The sequence below is a fragment of the Equus caballus genome, chromosome 8, assembly GCF_041296265.1.
Source record: "Equus caballus isolate H_3958 breed thoroughbred chromosome 8, TB-T2T, whole genome shotgun sequence".
NCBI lineage: Eukaryota > Metazoa > Chordata > Mammalia > Perissodactyla > Equidae > Equus > Equus caballus.
This window is the reverse complement of record NC_091691.1, coordinates 41,421,203-41,440,367: the sequence shown is the minus strand read 5'-3', so window position 1 is coordinate 41,440,367 and position 19,165 is coordinate 41,421,203. Positions and strand designations below refer to the sequence as shown.

Sequence of the window (19,165 nt, the reverse complement as noted above, 5' to 3'; positions counted from 1 at the left end):
AAAAAATTAAAAATAGAAATACCATATGACCCAGCTATCCCACTACTGGGTATTTACACAAAGAACTTGAAATCAACAATTCAAAGAGACTTATGCACCCCTATGTTCATTGAAGCATTATTCACAACAGCCAAGACTTGGAAGCAACCCAAGTGCCCACTGACTGATGATTGGATAAAAAAGATATGGTAAATATATACAATGGAATACTACTCAGCCACAAAAAAAGACAAAATTGTCCCATTCGCAACCACATGGATGGAACTTGAGGCATTATGTTAACTGAAATAAGCCAGAGAAAGACAAACATTGTATGATTTCACTCATACGTGGAATATAAACAAACTTACAGACAAAGAGAGCAAATTAGTGGTTACTGGGGGAAGGGGGGTGGAGGGTGGGCACAAAGGGTGAAGGGGTGTACGTATATGGTGTGTGACAAATTATAATGTACAACTGAAATTTCACAATGTTATAAACTATTATGACCACAATAAAAAATATACATGGTATAAAAGATAAAATAAAATAAAGATTGGCCCTGGAGCTAACAACAACAAAATGGTGAAACAAAAAAGAACACATTAACAAAAAAAGATCGATTAATTTGATTAAAAAATCCAATACACTAAAATGAATTTGTTTAATCCAAGTTCTTCAAGTTCTCAAAATTTTCTTACTAAACATTTAGCAGATTTGGTGGGGTTGGGCTTGACCAAAAAGAAAAGTTTTAAGAATGTTGAAGTTTCAAAGTTAAGTTAGTTTTAAAAAAATGCCAAAGTTTAAAGTTATTAGTTTAAAGAAATAATGAAGACGACAAAGCCCCTGCCTCTAATGTCTAAGAAGTAATAGGGATAACCCCAAAGATTCCAACAATCATCATCTAAAAACAAAGGTGTGGTAGGTTTTCTTAACACTAGAAGAGACAATAAAGAAGGGATGTTAATTTGCAGAACAGCCCATGTCTGCAGAGGAAGTTGTAACTACCTTGGTTCCACAGAGAGTCTGCAGGGAAGGTGTCTGTGGGCTGAGAGGAGGGGAGTGGGGACTGCTCCTGAGAGGGGGCAGGTTCCCGATGGTTCACGTGGCCACATAGGGTTGTAGGGAGTGAGCACTGCTGTGGGGTTAGAGTGGGTAGAGCAGCTAACCTTTCCAGACTTCGGTTCTCTCAACAGTGAACAAGGATGCCAGCAACTAACTAGGAAGTCTGCTCTGGACGAGTAGAAATCATTTCCTAAAGGACCACGCAGGGACCTAGTGCTTTAGAGCTACTTAATCCAAGAAACAATGATTATTCGTGTTTAAATTTATTATTATAATTACTGTCCCTACATCACAAGCTGCTCAGATCATAACTGAAGTTCAGGAATATTATACTAGGACCTAGAAAATTTTCCAACACATGGGCAGAAGAAAAGGGTTACCATGTTATCTATAAGTCATTGCCATCATTACAGGCCAGAAGAGCATCTACAATAAATAAGAAAAGCTGTCCTATATTGAGCAGGTAACATCCGTGTTAGACGCTGTCCTTAGCGCTCGCTTACTGTCATCAGTTCTCCCAGCCACCCTTTGAGGGAGGTATTATTACTCACATCTAAGTGATGAGGAGAATGAGACTCAGAACAGTTACACAACTTGCACAACGTTAACAGGGCAAATGGGTGCCAGGATTTAAACCCAGCATCATCAAACTCCATCCTGTGGTTGCTTGCATTTTTTTTTAATGATTTTATTTTTTCTTTTTCTCCCCAAAGCCCCCAGTACATAGTTGTATATTCTTCGTTGTGGGTCCTTCTAGTTGTGGCATGAGGGACGCTACCTCAGTGTGGTTTGATGAGCAGTGCCATGTCTGAGCCCAGGATTCGAACCAACGAAACACTGGGCCGCCTGCAGCAGGGCGCGCGAACTTAACCACTCGGCCACGGGGCCAGCCCCGGTTGCTTGCATTTCCTTCCTAGGAGAGAGCTGTTATTTGTAACTACTCTAACCAACAAGCTTTCTCACTACTGTGGTGTTTTGATGGAACAAAAGGTCTTCTAAAACTTTGGCAATTTTATAGAATGAACGCAAAGTATTAACACCTAACATATTTCTTACAACCTCCATAAAATTATTGTCAAAATATGGGTTATCTTTAGAACACAGATGCTATTTAAATGATAATCATGGTTTATTGGCATAAAAGTTAAAGGACAGTAAGGATTAGAAATTTTAAGCATATTACCAAAAGCAAGGAATAAACGGAGTGAAGACTGAATAGCAATCTAGTCAACATGTTTTGTTAAGCAAATCCCGGTATCATAGTTTTACTCTTTTTTAGCACTTCAGTTTACAGAGAACTTTCGCCTGTATTAGTCTTCATGACAACGCTGTGAGAGAGGCAGGGCACGTACTGGACTCCAGTTTTAGCACTGAAGAGAGACTCAGAGCTCACAGGAATGGCCCAAGGTCACATAACAGTAAATATACAGCCTAAACACAAGGCTTCTGGTCCATGCCAAGCGTTCTTTTAATTTCTGATGCCACCTTTCTAAAGGATTAAGTCCTACAAATTATTTATAATAGAAAGATCAGATTCCAATCACTCTACATAAGACTTCAGTCATTGGAGAGAACTCAGAGAGCGTACCACAGGAGCACTCATCAGCCTCCTCCCACCCAAGAGCCCCTGTGTTTGATGGGGGCCGAGGCTCCAGGCTCTGGAACACTCACTTCTTAACTTTTCATCCAGAAGATGCATGGGCCTCTTCACTTCCTCTGTGTCCCTGCCCCAGTGATTGACCTAATACGCAAATCCAATCATATCTTTGCCCTATTAAAAATCCTTCTATAGGGGCTGGCCCCGTGGCCGAGTGGTTAAGTTCGCGCGCTCCGCTGCAGGTGGCCCAGTGTTTCGTTGGTTCGAATCCTGGGCGCGGACATGGCACTGCTCATAAAACCATGCTGAGGCAGCGTCCCATATGCCACAACTAGAAGGACCCACAACGAAGAATATACAACTATGTACCAGGGGGCTTTGGGGAGAAAAAGGAAAAAAAATAAAATCTTTAAAAGAAAAAAAACCAACCAAACAAACAAACAAAAATCCTTCTATAGTCCAATCGTCTGTGTGTGTTGGGGGTAGGAGGTGGGACAGAAGAGGGAAGAAGAGAGAAGATTCCATGTTAAGGAAGCATCAAATGCAACCTGGCACATTCTCAGTACCGTGTGTATAGTATATTCACATGATTTCAGCTGCAGCATGGCTTGAAGGGGAAGCTGAGCCAGGGACCGACTAGATAACGGGCACCTTCCATATTAGACGACGAAGTCTGGATACATCCTGAGAGCAATGGCGAAACACTGATGGATTATCAAGCAGGAGAGTGAAAGACCCCTGCAGCCACAGTGTGGAGTGGGATTGAAGAACTGAGAGAGGCACGAGTGTGAACTAGGCAGCAATGGGGGATGGACAGGAAAGGAGACAAGGTGGGGTGAGAAGCAGGCATCAGGTGTCAGGACAGGCCTGCAAGATTACAGTGACCTCCTGACAGAAGCTGAGTTTGTAGCAAGGGCTTACCTGAGGTAGTCTTTCTGAGTTTCTCTTCTCATTAAAAAAAAAAAAACCAGATTAATTCAAGGGTAAAGGTAGGGTATTCTTTTATGCTTCTGCACTACATGAAAGGCTCATGGCATTTAACTTTTATTTAGGGATGGAAATACAAATTTAAAACTCTTCCTGGTCTTGATATGTCCACCTAGTTAAAAGGAGGTTTTAGACCCTTAGCTTCTTATCTATAAAAGTTTCAGTGATAATTACTTCTGCTCACAAGAAAAAAATGAGATTCAATTCAATAAATATTTACTGCGCACCTAATTAGGTGTGAGGTACTGAATGATATTCAGAAACTAAATTATGAAAATCATTTTGTGATCATTTTCATTTCGTATTACATTTACACACATTTTATATAATAATTAACCTGGGAAAATGCTCACTGTCAGCATTAAATACATAAATCTAACACTCCTGAGTGCTGGTCAAACCTCATTTATGAAAGGTGTTTTTAATTATATTTACAAGGATGACCACTGTTTACATCTCTTTACTTTCTCCCATCCCAGACTTTTCTACAGGTTGCTCCTCTCCTTGGTGGACCTACACTCACATTCTAGCCCGATTGGCCCCTTCCTACTTCCTGGCTCCTTTGGGTTTCAGCTTAAATGACAAATGCTGATTCCCTTGTTGAGATTTCTTCTTTCTGTCATATGCTCTTAGAGTCCCCTCGACTTTTCTGTACATCATGATCACCATCCTAGCACAGTGACTTGAACTTGAATAGGCATTTGGTGAACAAATGAAGAATGAATGAACAATAGTCAAAAGTCAACCCTAAAATTTCCCATATCCTTCTGCAGTATTATAAAGGGCAAGAATGTTAACTAGATGCTAATAACTACAGAGAGCTCTTCTCACTTCTCATTGAACAGAAAATACTCATACTGACACTGGACAGGAAAACACTTTTATGTAAAAGTAGAGAAGTGAAACAACTGGGACATAGTTAGAGAACAATTCAAAAGGGATATGGAAACATTGAAAAAACCAGCATCACTCCATAATTGACTAACGGGTTGAAAAATTGAGTATTAATTTACTTACATAGCTGCAAACCAAATATAGGTAATCATCACAGGCATAAAATATAACAAAGTACTTAATAATTTTTGATGAAACAGTAGGCAAATCAGCATTTTCATGACACAATTATATTTTATATACAATTACACTGTATACAGTTATAAGAGCTGTTTAATAAAATATTCTGCTGAAGAGAATGACATAAAACAGAGTTCATTATATGGCTGTGTCCTCCCGAATAGGAGCAAGAAGTACTACTGTAACATGAGGAAAGAAGTCAGATCCTCTCGGGTTGCTCCTCGGCTCTGAAAGTCCGTGCCTCTAAGCAGCACACTGGTTGGCTTTCACTCTCTGCCCAACACGTGACTCAGCCTCTTAGAACTTGTAATCTTTTCTCATGTATAGATGTGGTTTCAACACCTTAAAAAAGTTAAAGTGACGCATCTATAGTCAAGTCAGTTAGTCTCCTTCAGAATTCCCAAGATCTTATCTCCAAAGGCTTTCAGTTTAGCTCAGAACACCTCTAGAAATTCAACCCTTAAACTCTTTGGAATCAATCATTGTCATTAGGAAGACCCAGCAGTTCCTGAGAGCAAATGGCATAGCAGCTTTGAGATTCATAACTAAGGCAATATGCCTTTCAACTCAACGCATTTGCAACCTTTTGGTGCTGTGGGTTTATAATTGAGACTACTTTTAAATTATTCCTCTGGTAACATTTACAGATGGTCCAGAGAGATGGGTGAAAAGAAACGGCATGTAACTTTCTCTATTGTCAACAGAAAGTGAGATCAACTTGTACGTCTACCTCTCTCACCCTGAGGGAGGGCTTTGAGGCTGCTGGTCAGAATGGTGGACCAACGCACAGCAGTGCCTGCTCTCACCGCTAGGGAGGCAGTGATGTTTAACGTATGGCCTCTACTGTAAATGACACTCCAGGGCTTTCAGGTCATCTGTAGTTCCAATCTCAGACATTTATCTTTTCAGAGAGAAGCCAAGCGTGGGTTCCTTTGGGCATAGCAAGAATGAGAAAAAGTATGATCAGAAACTTGGTTCTTCCCTGGCCCAGTCAAGAACTAGCCACAATCTTCCACTCAGCGTACTGCTGGCATTCCTTTTGGAACTGGGAGAAGTATTTGCCTTCTGGCTTTTAATAAGCAAAGACATTGCCACATCCATTCAGTGGTCATTGCATACACACCCCAATACATATAATAATCATCATAAAAGTAGCTAGCAGAGGCTCAGGGTAAAGGGGTCAGGCTGATGCAGTAAAAGGAAGTTAGACAGAAACAAAATGAGAAAGATCCAGAAGGTTCTTCTGAGCAAGAGGGACTGAGTATGCCACATATTTACTGCTTATGAAAACTGGGATTTAAAAATGTTCATACAATTAGTGATTTCCAATAAACAGGCATTGCTAAGCTACATTTTCAAATTCTGGTGTTCTAGTATTCACTTTAACAATGTTTTAAACAGTTAATACCACCAATCACTTTGATTAGCCAACACATTCTCTTCTTTATTCTAAAAAGGCTAGATGTTTTGATTCCTCTAGATCCTGTCTCTAATGAAAATTAACATTTGGCATTTGCAAAACCCTTTCCCTTCACACCGTAAGGGTTAGTTATATCTTAACTGGGCCCTATGAAAAGGAACCCCCGGAAGGCCCAGCACATCCTCTGCCTGCAACTCCTTTCACCTCTCCTATGCCCCGCCCCTGCTAACCCACCTTCCACTGCTGGGCTGATCTTCCTTACATTTTACGTAAATCACTTAAATGGCTACTCACCGCCTAAAGGATAAATCTCCACTCCTTGGCATGGACCTTAAGGTTGCCCAATCCAGCCCCTATCTCCCTTGCTGTTTCCTCCATTCCATGCCTCTCTAATTATAACACGCTTCTCACTCTCAGATCAGGCCAACTGACGCAGTCCTCCTTGTCCTCTTGGAACTTTTCTGTCTCATTTATTATTTATTCCCTGCCACATACTTAACCTTCCCTGCGGCACACCTCCCCGTGACATACATCCCTTGACAATATCCACCTGCCAAGATTCAGCTGCTCAGCTCCAGTCTGCTCCTCTCTGAAATCTCACTGACCTGCTGATGTACAGCCCTTCCCCTTCAGGCACCCTGGTGCCAGTCCTCATCCCTGCAACTGGAGACCATATGACACGTCAGTCTCTTGTGTCTAGACTGCTGACCCCTGGAGAAGAGCACCCATAACAAGCTCCTCTGTGCCCCCGTGCTCAGCACAGTGCTTGGAACCTAGTGAGTACTGAACAACTGTAACCTAACAATGACTCCATGAGGGAAGATGCTATGGGCCTTGTTCTGGAGAGATGAGGGACCCGAGGCTCTGAGATGTTAACACATTTGTAATGGCCACTTAGTTAGTCAATGAAAGAGACAGGATTTAAAACTAGGTTTAACTCCAAAGAGTATGTTCTTTCCCTATGTCATGGGCCTCGTTTTAAAAGTTAGGTCCACAATGCATGTGGCACATAAAGCAGAGCAATTATTTGAATATTAGAATAGTTTCCTCCTTAGAATATGCCACAGGAGCAAAGAGTGATTCCTCCTGGCTAAAAGCTATGCATGACACCTGACGCTATCTTGTATCTTAGGTCATAATGATCTTGATTATTAATTACTGGTAGATTCAGTAGTTTCTAAGTTAATTTATAGCACAGCATTGTTTAGATCTGGAACTTATACATTAATTTATAACAGGTGAATTTAAAATCAAGCTACCTTTAAATTTATATTTTAGAATCTTTGGATCTTAAGGTAAACTTGGCATTATGGGGTACACTATAGTCTTTTCTTTCTCAAAATAATATTGGCATTTCAGCAAGAAAAGAAAATGAAGAGACAAACATTTTTGTGAATAAACAATAAAAAATATTACAAGACAAAAACGGAAAACTACAGGCCAATATCACTGCTGAATATAGGTGCAAAAATCCTCAACAAAATATTGGCAACCCGAATACAGCAATAAATCAAAAAGATCATATATCATGATCAAGTGGGACTTATTCCAGGGACACAGGGATGGTTCAACACCCACAAATCAATCAACGTGATACAGCACATTAACCAACTGAGGAATAAAAACCACATGATCATCTCAATAGATGCAGAGAAAACATGTGACAAGATCCAACAGCCATTTATGATAAAAACTCTTAACAACATTGGGATAGAAGGAAATTACCTCAACATAATAAAGGCCATATATGACAAACCCAGAGCCAACATCATCCTCAATGGGGAAAAACTGAACGCCATCCCTCTGAGAACAGGAACAAGACAAGGATACCCACTATCACCATTCTTATTCAACACAGTGCTGGAGGTTTTGTCCAGAGCAATTAGGCAAGAGAAAGGAATAAAAGGAATCCAAATAGGAAGTGAAGAAGTGAACCTCTCACTGTTTGCAGACGACGTGATCTTATATAGAGAAAACCCTAAAGAATCCATCGGAAAACTATTAGAAATAATTAACAACTACAGTAAAGTTGCAGGGTACAAAATCAACCTTACAAAAATCAGTCACATTTCTGTACTCTAATAACGAACTTACAGAAAGAGAACTCAAGAATATAATTCCGTTTACAATCACACACAAAAAAGAATAAAGTATCTAGAAATAAATTTAACTAAGGAGGTGATGGACATATACAATGAAAACTCTAAGACATTATTGAAAGAAATAGATGATGGCATAAAGAGATGGAAAGAGATTCCATGCACATGGATTAGAAGAATAAACATAGTTAAAATGTCCATACTACCTAAAGCAACCTACAGATTCAATGCAATCCCAATCAGAATCCCAATGACATTCTTCACAGAAATAGAGCAAAGAATCCTAAAATTCATATGGGGCAACCAAAGACCCCGAATTGCTAAAGGAATGCTGAAAAACAAGAACAAAGCTGGAGGCCTCACATTCTCTGACTTCAAAATGTACTACAAAGCCATAGTGAACAAAACAGCATGGTACTGGTACAAAAACAGGCACACAGATCAATGGAATAGAACTGAAAGCCCAGTAATAAAACTGCATGCGTATGGACAGCTAATCTTAGACCAAGGTGCCAAGAACATACAATGGAGAAAAGACAGTCTCTTCAATAAACGGTGTTGGGAAAACTGGACAGCTACATGCAAAAGAATGAAAGTAGACCATTATCTCACGCCATACACAAAAATAAACTCAAAATGGATCAAAGACTTGAAGGCTAGTCCTGAAACCATAAAACTCCTGGAAGATGATATAAGTAGTACACTCTTTGACACTGAACTTTAAAGGATCTTTTTGAATACAATCTCTTCTCAGACAAGGGAATCAAAAGAAAAAAATAAACAAATGGGAGTTCATTAGACTAAAGAGCTTCTGCAAGGCAAAAGAAACTAGGATCAAACCCAAAAGATGATCCACTAATTGGGAGAAAATTTTTGCAAATCATATATCCGATAAGGGGTTAATCTCCATAAAATATAAGGAGCTCACACAACTGAACAACAAGAAAACAAACAGCCCGATCAAAACACGGGCAGAGGATATGAACAGACATTTTTCCAAAGAAGATATATAGATGGCCAATAAACACATGAAAAGATGTTCAACATCACTAATCATCAGGGAAATGGAAATCAAAATTACACTAAGATATCACCTTATGCATGTTAAAGTGGCTATAATCACTAAGACTAAAAATAACAAGTGCTGCAGAGGATGTAGAAAGAAGGGAACCCTCATGCACTGTTGGTGGGAATGCAAACTGGTACATCCACTATGGAAAACAGTATGATTCCTCAAAAAACTAAAAATAGAACTATCTTATGACCCAGCTATCACACTACTGGGTATCTACCCAAATAACTTGAAATCAACAATCCTAAGTAACATATGTTCGTCGCAGCACTAATCACAATAGCCAAGACATAGAGACTATCTGAGTGCCCAACAACTGATGATTGGATAAAGAAGAGGTGGTATATATATATATATACAAAGGAATACTACTCAGCCAGAAAAAAAGACAAATTCATCCCATTTGTAACAACATGGAAAGACCTAGAGGGAATTATGCTTAGTGAAATAAGCCAGACGAGAAAGACAAACATCAGATGATTTATCTCATATGTGGAATATGAACAAGCACATGGACGAAGAAAACAGTTCAGTGGTTACCAGGGGAAGGGGGGTAAGTGGTGGGCACAGGGGGTGAAGGGGACCTATGTGGGGACACACAAGAAATAATGTACAACTGAAACTTCACAGTGATGTAAACTATTATGAAGTCAAATTAAAAAGAAAATAATGAGTCATCTATCATATCTCTTCATGTTTTTTGGTCTCGTCTGTGATATATCTGTTCATAATTTTTAACCATTTTTTCTGCTGTATTTTCTATTGATTTGAACATGTTCTTTACATATGTTCTCAATACAAATATTTTGTCAGTTAACAAATATCTTCTCCCAGTTTGTTGCTTGTCTTTTTGCTTTTTTTAGGTATCTTTTGAAACATAAATAAAATTTAATTTGGTTCAACTTATGAAAAAATAATAATAATCAATACTTCCAAATTGCTATTTAACTGGCTCCTCTGAGCTAGGATCAAACTCTTGGGCAAAAGTATTCTGATTAAAAGAATAATTTTTAGAATCTGGGGATTTGATTCTAACATAATCATAAAATGGCATTTGAATCACAAATATCTTTCTTTTAAGAAAGTGGAAGGATCGGATTCTTCACAGTCAAATAGAACACAGACTTCACTGAGCCACACGAGTTCCATGCCTCACTGTCACTTCACGGGCTGTCATGTGGTAAACTTTACTTTTAGCATGGTTATAAACACAAGATCAGTTTCCTTTTGTTATATTGTTAAGTGTTTTGACCATAATTAGCTAATGATTCAGGGGTCAACAGGGAAACATCTGACTTTCCTTATGACTTGTCATACTACAGAAGTGGGGCCAGGGGAAAGTTCATTACCTATTTATAATATTAATTTCTAAAAACATGCAAATCATAAACAAACAGGTAGCGAGATGCAATCAAATTTTAAAATGCAGCAGAGATATCAGAATTTATAGAAAAATTATGATTTTATTGATAGAGAAAATTGCTAAATCATTAATTTATTTTTTATGTAAAATTAGAAATTTTGTGATAACAGGTTTGAATAAAATGAAACACACAAAGGAAAAGTTAGAGGACGAGGGCTAGTCTTATGAAAAGAACTAACAGAAACCACCTACTGATATGGTTTGGAGAGCACCACAGCAAGAACAAACATGTGCAGCTTTTAGTATGTGCAAAGTATGGCTTAAAGTGTTTTAAAAAATATGACCACATTTAATTATCACAGGAACCCTACAATGCTGACATCACAAAGGCTCCCTGCACAAAGGAGAAGAGAATGAGAAGTCCAAGAAGCTAGCGTTAATGGAGTGAAATGTCTTTTCTTGGACTTATAGATGGCAGGCAATCAAATGGATTGCTGCCACCTTAACAAAAAACAAACCTGGTCCATACTTCAAAATATCAAACTTCTAAACCATAATCAATTATATGCCAACAACTGTAATTCCTAAGCTAGGAAACTTCTTAAAACAAAATGCACAATTATCTCCTACCTTTCGATAATAATAATGACCTCTTTCCTTGCTTTTACTGTCAAAAGATCTCTTTGTTCCATCTGAGGTGGCAGTTTTCACAGGTTCCCTGAGACTGTCATGCTGAGTCCCTTTCACAAAAACTGCCGTGTGCCAACCAGCTGGGGACATGAGTGAGGCTGATGGCCCACGAGGAGAATCAGTCTCATTTTCTGTATAACTCCAGGATCAAATCAAACATTTTTAGGAAGCGTAACAAATTTTCTTAAAATAAGTACAATTACTTTACTGCTTATTTATCCTCAATGGACTGAAAACTTGTCCTTCACCTTGTTCTAAGAACACAGAATGAGTTTTCAAAGGACAAAGAGCTTGATAATGAGAAAAAATAGTATCCTTTAATACATTTTTAATTTTCTGTCTTTGTTATTTGATGAGTAGCTTGAGTAAATCAGGAAATATTAGAAGTTAACAACAAGGCTTTAATATCTCCACTGTACACATTTTCCTAATCACCTACATAAGGCAAAGCAGCAAAGGAAAAAATGACAGAGGAATAAGTGAGAATAGCACACATCTGTAGTCTATCACGATAATGAATTCAAGGCAAGATCAATATAATAAAAATTTGGACATATTACATAAAAATAAATTCTTGATTTATATATGAAACTAAAGTTGTTTTATGATACAAGTCTTTTTTAAAAAAAATCAGAAGTGTTTTGGATGAATAAAGAATTTATGCTTGCTCTCTACTAACAGGAAATATTTCCTATCTCATTTGAAATCTTACTTCACCTAAGACACATCATTAAAAAAAGCAAGGCAAAATATTTCTTCCATTCCTTACGCCCTCATCTCTTCCCCATTCATAATGTCGTGAAGTCTCTATTTGATTTAAGATTGGCCCTGACTCTCAGCAACAGAAACTATTCACAAACTGCTTTTTAAATATAACTGTTAAGGAAGCATTCAATTGTGAAGACAACCACAGTATAGTAAGTTGCCAATGACAAGAAGAGTAGAGCATTAACATAATTAGGGCTACAAATAGAAGAACAAAGTGGCTACTGTAAATTAAAATTGCATTCACGTGCTTAGGCACCGGTTTGACATTTTGGTCTTGATGTGATTACTGCCCACCTCCCATCCCCACAATAGACAACCATAACAGATGTTTTCCCCACTCAATAGTTTCTCCTGAATGAATGAATCAAAGGATGATTTGGTAATCTTTTAATATTGCACTGAAATGAATATCAGAATGTTTAATTAATTAACATACTCAAGTACTGAGTTTTAATTAAGAAGACATATAGCTCCAAAACATTTATGAACAATGCCTAACAAAGAAAAATGAGAGTCATTTAAAAAGACTATCACCTAAGGCTCAAAAATGTGACTTAGTCTGAAGCCTAGACCATTAGAAGTTATAAAACATCATGAACGCGGGATATTGCACACAGTAGGTTATATTTATATACATATATACACATATGCAAGAGTAAAACCACAGAGAATTTTCATTGTGCAAGCAAAGCACAACAGTTTGTGTAAAACTCATTATTTAGAGTACTGCTCTTTTACTGGCAAATTACAAGGATATTCTCTGTTGGATTGTGTCTGTATGGAATGAACAGTGGAGAGGAGGAGAGAGAGAAATGAGGTGATTCTAAACAAGTAAAAGAAAATTAAGCTTTTCCCTGTCTTACTAAAGAAAAAAAATTGACTCCATACACAGACATTAAAATTCTATCCTAGGTGCTAGTTTACTGGATGGAATGATGGAATTCATGTTCTTCCTGGCCACCTCAGGATCTAAATAATTTTATGTGACAGAGCTGATGTGTTGATCAATAAAAAGACAACAATCATTTACATTGAAAGTTCCGTGCAATTTCAAGAATCTGCATTAACTAAGCTGAGTGTTTATAGTGGAATCAATACACAACCACCTTACTTAGTGAAGTGCACACATGAAGTACGACTGAATTTTCAACACCAGTGAATATGGATTAAAGAAAAATCAAATCCATTGAAAGAATGGGTTTTGGAAATCACACAATGACAGTATTTTTGAACACATAATACTGTGCAAAATCCAGGGAGGCAAACAGATGTTCTCTTCTATTTCCCCTCTTTCTTCTAGTATTTATCTTATCATTTGAGAACAGCTTTCTTGTATTGCAGTCTGATTACATGTGCATTTTGCAGATGTGTTCAAATCTTCTAATCTACATTATGGCTTTATATTTTAGGTCTCTATGATTTCCTAATCAGAGTTCTTATTTCTCTAAACATAAAATAAAATTGGAATTTTTCATATACTCCATTTATTTTGAGACTATTATGGACATTTTTTCCAAAATAGTCTTTCTAGATATATTGGTCTTCCATCTACTCAATAGATAATCAGTCCCGTTATGTTGTACTATAATAACAAATCCTTTGAACAGAAAAAAAAGAAATCCTTTGACAGGTGAGGTTGAGATAATTCCCGCTCTCAAATTTGTGCCAATAAAACTAACCCATTTAAGACAAGCACCCTTCCAGTAAAGGGTTATCTGTAGTGGATTTCCCTCAAATGCTTACTGAACAGTGTCCCACGAGAAGTGATCCTGATTCCAGCCTTAGATTCAGATGATGAACACAGTAAATTTATTAATTTCAAGATGCTACCATTGTGGAAGACGGTCTATTGGAGGCAGAATGCAAATGACCCTGGCAAATTTGAGGAACATTTAGCCAATAACAAGATGATGTTTAATCAAAGCAGAGCAGTGCTGAACTGGAAATTAGGGCATTACGACAACTGTGAAAGAAGATGCGACAATACAAACTGAAATCTTAGCAGAGTGAGAGAGCTGGGCCTGATAAAATGATGGAAAACCTGTGGTGAAAGCTATCTATTTTGGACACTCTGAGAAGTATTTGAATCTGTATTTTTTCAGCTATAAGAATAGAAAGCCTGAGGATATCTACAATTAACTAGCTAGTAAGGCTCCAAAGTCTTCAAAAACAACTAGAGATGTGTAGAAGTAGACAACAAAATAATGCCTTAGCAGGGCCTATGATAGAAAATGCAAACAGTAGTTTGAAATGCAAGTAACACCTTAAAGAGATAACGGCTAACACAGATTGCCCAAAGGAATATTATTTGAAAACTTAAGACTTGGAAACATCCATACAAAAACATGGATGGAAATCTGACTGAAAGGGTTTGAAAGAAAGATGCAACAGGACAGGAATAGAAAATGTATAAAAGGAGTTTATATAAGAATAAAGTAGAAAAAGGCATAACTGGCTATGTTGGAGAAAGGTTAGGATTTCACTTCCTTCTGTCTGGAGGCATTGAAACTGCCTGACCTTTACCCTTTCATTGTATCATAATGCTTCTACAGTAGAACACTGACTCCCATCCCAATGGCCCATTATTGCTGAGTCTGGGCAACTGTGAAATTGGTCAGAAAAAAATGATGCTCCCAAGGCCATTGTCAGAGAGTCAATTTTCATTTAATGATAATTCAGCTTTCTGGAGTGGAAAAAGTCTGACCCTCAGCCACAGGTACACTTGAGTCTTGGACAGCCATCTAAGGAGCATGTGCCATGGGTCATCCGGGTTAGTGCAACCCCTCAGCACTGCACAAATCAACCCAAGGTGCCTGCGGAGTGTCAGTGGCATCACTTTTTTAGCAGCAATAATATCTGAAATTTGGAATAGACTTTTTGTATATTTCATAGTGTTCTCACAAACTGCACCTATGAACGGCAATCCTAAATCTCTTACATGAGCTACTATGTTTGAAAGTCAATAGAGTAAACTAAAAATTGTTGCATAAAGTTTTGTAGATTTTCAAGCAAAAGTTTCTGTGATTCCACTCTAATTTGACTTTACTGTCAACTTATATTGTTCTGTTTTTACTCCTGATTCTATGAACTGAGATATGTCTACATCTTATCAAATAGAAAGAAATCCAAACAATCTCCCTACGATATTGTTGTGAAAACGTGATCAAACAGAGCCAGGTTTTAAAAGGTTAATGAAATAAAATTCTACAAAGGAACATGGAAACAAACCCTATGTTGCCTTAACGTGAATGTAAATGTTTCCTTGGAGTACACTATTCAAAATAATAGATTATTTTGAATAAAACCCATTCTGATAATACAAAATATCTAAATCCCTCTGAAACAGGTAGAAATTTCATTTAAATAGATTAATGAGTTTATGACAAGTTCATACTCAAGCGGTAGTCAGGCATTCCTTTGCTCCTTCCTAGGAAGAATAAATTTATTTTATTCATTCACTGTAAAAGTTACACTTTGTAATTTCTTAGCTATATAAATTATCATGGAATGAGAAATGGGGCCTACATGCCAGTAATAAACTTAAATCTGTTTGAATGAAGACTTCACAGTGATCTTTCCAATAATCTGTTTCTTTTTAAAAAATAATTATATACTACATAGTCAATTGAGAAATTAGCCGATTTACTAAAGTTAACTGATTAAAAAACCCAGGTAAACAAAAAAGCTCCCAAAGGTCCATTTAAAGAATAGATCTCAGGATAAAATGTCATCTGCCCTTGGGAACTAAATTGCAGCAGCAATTACCTTTTAAAAGTAAAGCCACCTCTCAAAAGACTGGAGCTTTTGTTCTTATCTTCAAAGAACAACTCACTTCCATCAGAATCAAACTCTTTACACAACACTTGATCACTCCACATCAAAGCACTTCCCTTTTCCTCACTCATTTCTTTTAATTAGAGTTAATAAAGATATGAGTTTACATGCTGACTGAGGTTGGTAGCAAATCTCTGGAAAACACATTTGAGAAATTAACCAGCTTGATTTTACTTTTTCTCTCTCTAGGGCCAGCCCACCCCTTCCCTGCTCCATACCTGACAGGTGCGCCTCGGCTGTGTGCAGGTTTCAGCATGACCGTCACTGTATTGTCAGTTTGATTCAAAGGGGTCTCAAGTTCATAAGCCGGCATAGAGGGTGCTGGGGGAAATGCAAAACACGGGAGACTCATTATATCTGGTTTATCCTTTTAGTTTTCTTTTTACTTTCATTTACAAAGAACATTAAGAACACAGTACCCTTAGCTTAAATTGCAGCTATCAACCAACCATGAAGAGCCTTTCTGTATACGTCCTACACAGAATATCAGGACAACTGCTAAAACCAGGATGTGCTGACTCCTTTGATCCTGTGTTTAAGTTGGCAGAGGGCATGAGGGGAGCTTGTGAAGTGTTAGTAATACTCTGTTTCTCAATTTGGAGTCTCACTAAATGGCTGCAGTCAGCTTGTGAAAATTCATTCAGCTGTACACTTCTAAGCTGTGAACTTTTCTGTACATATGCTTTTCTTCAAGAAAACATTTACTTCAAATGCATATTTAAGAAATAATTACTAGGATCATAAAACTGAACTTTACGCTTCTTCCATCTAAGCCAAGGTTTCTCGTGCAGCAAAGATCCATCTGGGGATTGGAAGAGGACCTTTGGAGCCAGAGAGGCTCACTGAAATTAGTGCCCACTTGTGGGCTCTCAGAGACAGCATGAGAGTGGAGAAGACATGGGAATTGAAGTAAGAAAGGGTTACTTCTTGGGTTTGACTTTTTGCTGTTTTGTTTTAACCAGCATCAGACCTTCGGCACATTAATTATCTCTGTAATTTCAGTTTACTTATCTTTCAAAATAGGAAAATATCCTCTAGGGCTATTATGAGAATTCAAAGAGATAACAGATAAAGAAAGACAGGCAAATATAATTCTATAAATGTCAGTTCTCTTCCCAATGTGAATGCTATTTCCAGGGCCACTTCCTCTCATTCTTTGTTCACTAGATTGTTAAGTCTTATCAAGAGAAGACAACAGCTGAGCTCTTTGGTAATTCTGTCTTCACCACGACAGGAGAATTCATCTCATGCAGGCTGTGATAAGGGAGGGCACATGGTCTTTCTTTAAGATCCATAGGTATAGACAGGTATCTGATGAGAATGCTAGAGATCACTTCTTGTAAATACAGGTTTTTAAAATCTCTTACATATAAAATGCTTTTATGTAAAGACACGGGCTATATCTCAGTTCCAATTGTTAGATTTTCTCAGCATTAAAAATTAACTCCAATTCTATTAAAAATTAACTCCAATTCATAATATAGAATTACATTTTGTACAGAGAGTAGTTCTCTATCTGAGGTCCATGAAAGTACAAGATAGGGACCTACAAACTATAAAATTTTTTTCAATATAAAAATCAAATAGTGGGGCCGGCCCCGTGGCCGAATGGTTAATTAAGTTCGCATGCTCTGCTTTGGTGGCCCAGGGTTTCACCGGTTCAAATCCTGGGTGCGGACATGGCACCACTCATCAAGCCATTCTGAGACGGCATCCCACATGCCACAACTAGAAGGACCCACAACTAAAAAATACACAACTATGTACTGGGGGGCTTTGGGAGAAAAATAAAATCTTAAAAAAAAATCAAATAGTTTTTCTTGATGACCCTTCTTAGGCTAACTAAAATGTCAGCTGTCTTTGCTTTTCGATCGAACTGTATGACCTTGGGGGGGCTAACAGTGACTCAAATCAACCAGAATTTTTATCTAATGAAGATGGTAAAAATAAATTATTTTTTTCTAAAAGAATACCCTCTTTAAAATATTAATCTTTGAAATATGGTTTCCGTAGGGGAAAATTACCTAAAAAAGAGCTTGAAGGTATACACATTGGTACACAATTTCTCTTTAAATCTCCATGATAAATTTATGCACCAGATAATATCATCTTAGTTCATACCCAGGGATAAATTCACCTGATCAACATCACAGAGGAAGTACACGGTAAAATTATGACTAGAACCCAGATTTTCTGATTCTAGGTCCAGTGGTCTTTCTACTCACTCATCTGTACAACTTGTGTCATTTTCCTAACCTCTAATTTTTCTATCTCCCAAGGATTTTTCCCTCTTTCCCAACTCTCCATATTGTTCTTAAAACCTAATGCTTTATATCAAATATCAAGAGTATATTAAACTTCAAGTCAAGTTTGTGCTTATAAATAAAATCTTCACAGAATAAAAAATTTTCCCATGTTATAATTGCTTAAATCATTTCAAACTTCCCTCCCTCAAAACCTAGTAGAATGCTTACAGTACTCTAGTTGTGAGTACTTCCCGTCCTTCAATTCTAAACAAAAATTCTAAACAAAAACTTCTACGAAACTAGGAGTGAGGGACAACGATATAAAAATCAGGCTAAATATTATTTAGTAAACACTGACATTAAAAGACTGAGCCCCTTCCTGCCTCTTGCTTACCTACCCCCAGCCAAAACTGTCAAACTCAACACTTCCCCACGCCCTGTTCACCTACCCCAGCCAAAACAGTCAAACTCAACACTTCCCCACGCCCTGCTCACCTACCCCAGCCAAAACAGTCAAACTCAACACTTCCCCACGCCCTGCTCATCTACCCCAACCAAAACAGTCAAACTCAACACTTCCCCACTTCCTGCTCACCTACCCCAACCAAAACAAACTCAACACTTCCCCACTTCCTGCTCACCTACCCCAACCAAAACAAACTCAACACTTCCCCACTCCCTGCTCACCTACCCCAACTGAAACAAACTCAACACTTCCCCACGCCCTGCTCATCTACCCCAACCAAAACAGTCAAACTCAACACTTCCCCACGCCCTGCTCATCTACCCCAACCAAAACAAACTCAACACTTCCCCACGCCCTGCTCACCTACCCCAGCCAAAACAGTCAAACTCAACACTTCCCCACTTCCTGCTCACCTACCCCAGCCAAAACGGTCAAACTCAACACTTCCCCACGCCCTGCTCACCTACCCCAGCCAAAACAGTCAAACTCAACACTTCCCCACTTC

At 38.0% G+C, this 19,165-nt stretch overlaps 1 protein-coding gene across 8 annotated transcripts in view; it reads right to left on the bottom strand.

Moving 5' to 3' along the window:
• PTPRM (protein tyrosine phosphatase receptor type M) overlaps positions 1-19,165 on the bottom strand; it is a 770,187-nt gene that overhangs the window by 259,848 nt on the left and 491,174 nt on the right. For all 8 annotated transcript variants that reach the window (XM_023648190.2, XM_023648193.2, XM_023648191.2 and 5 more), the window contains exon 11: positions 16,167-16,269. In XM_023648190.2, coding sequence (XP_023503958.2) covers positions 16,167-16,269 — 103 coding nt within the window. The remainder of the gene's footprint in view (positions 1-16,166; positions 16,270-19,165) is intronic.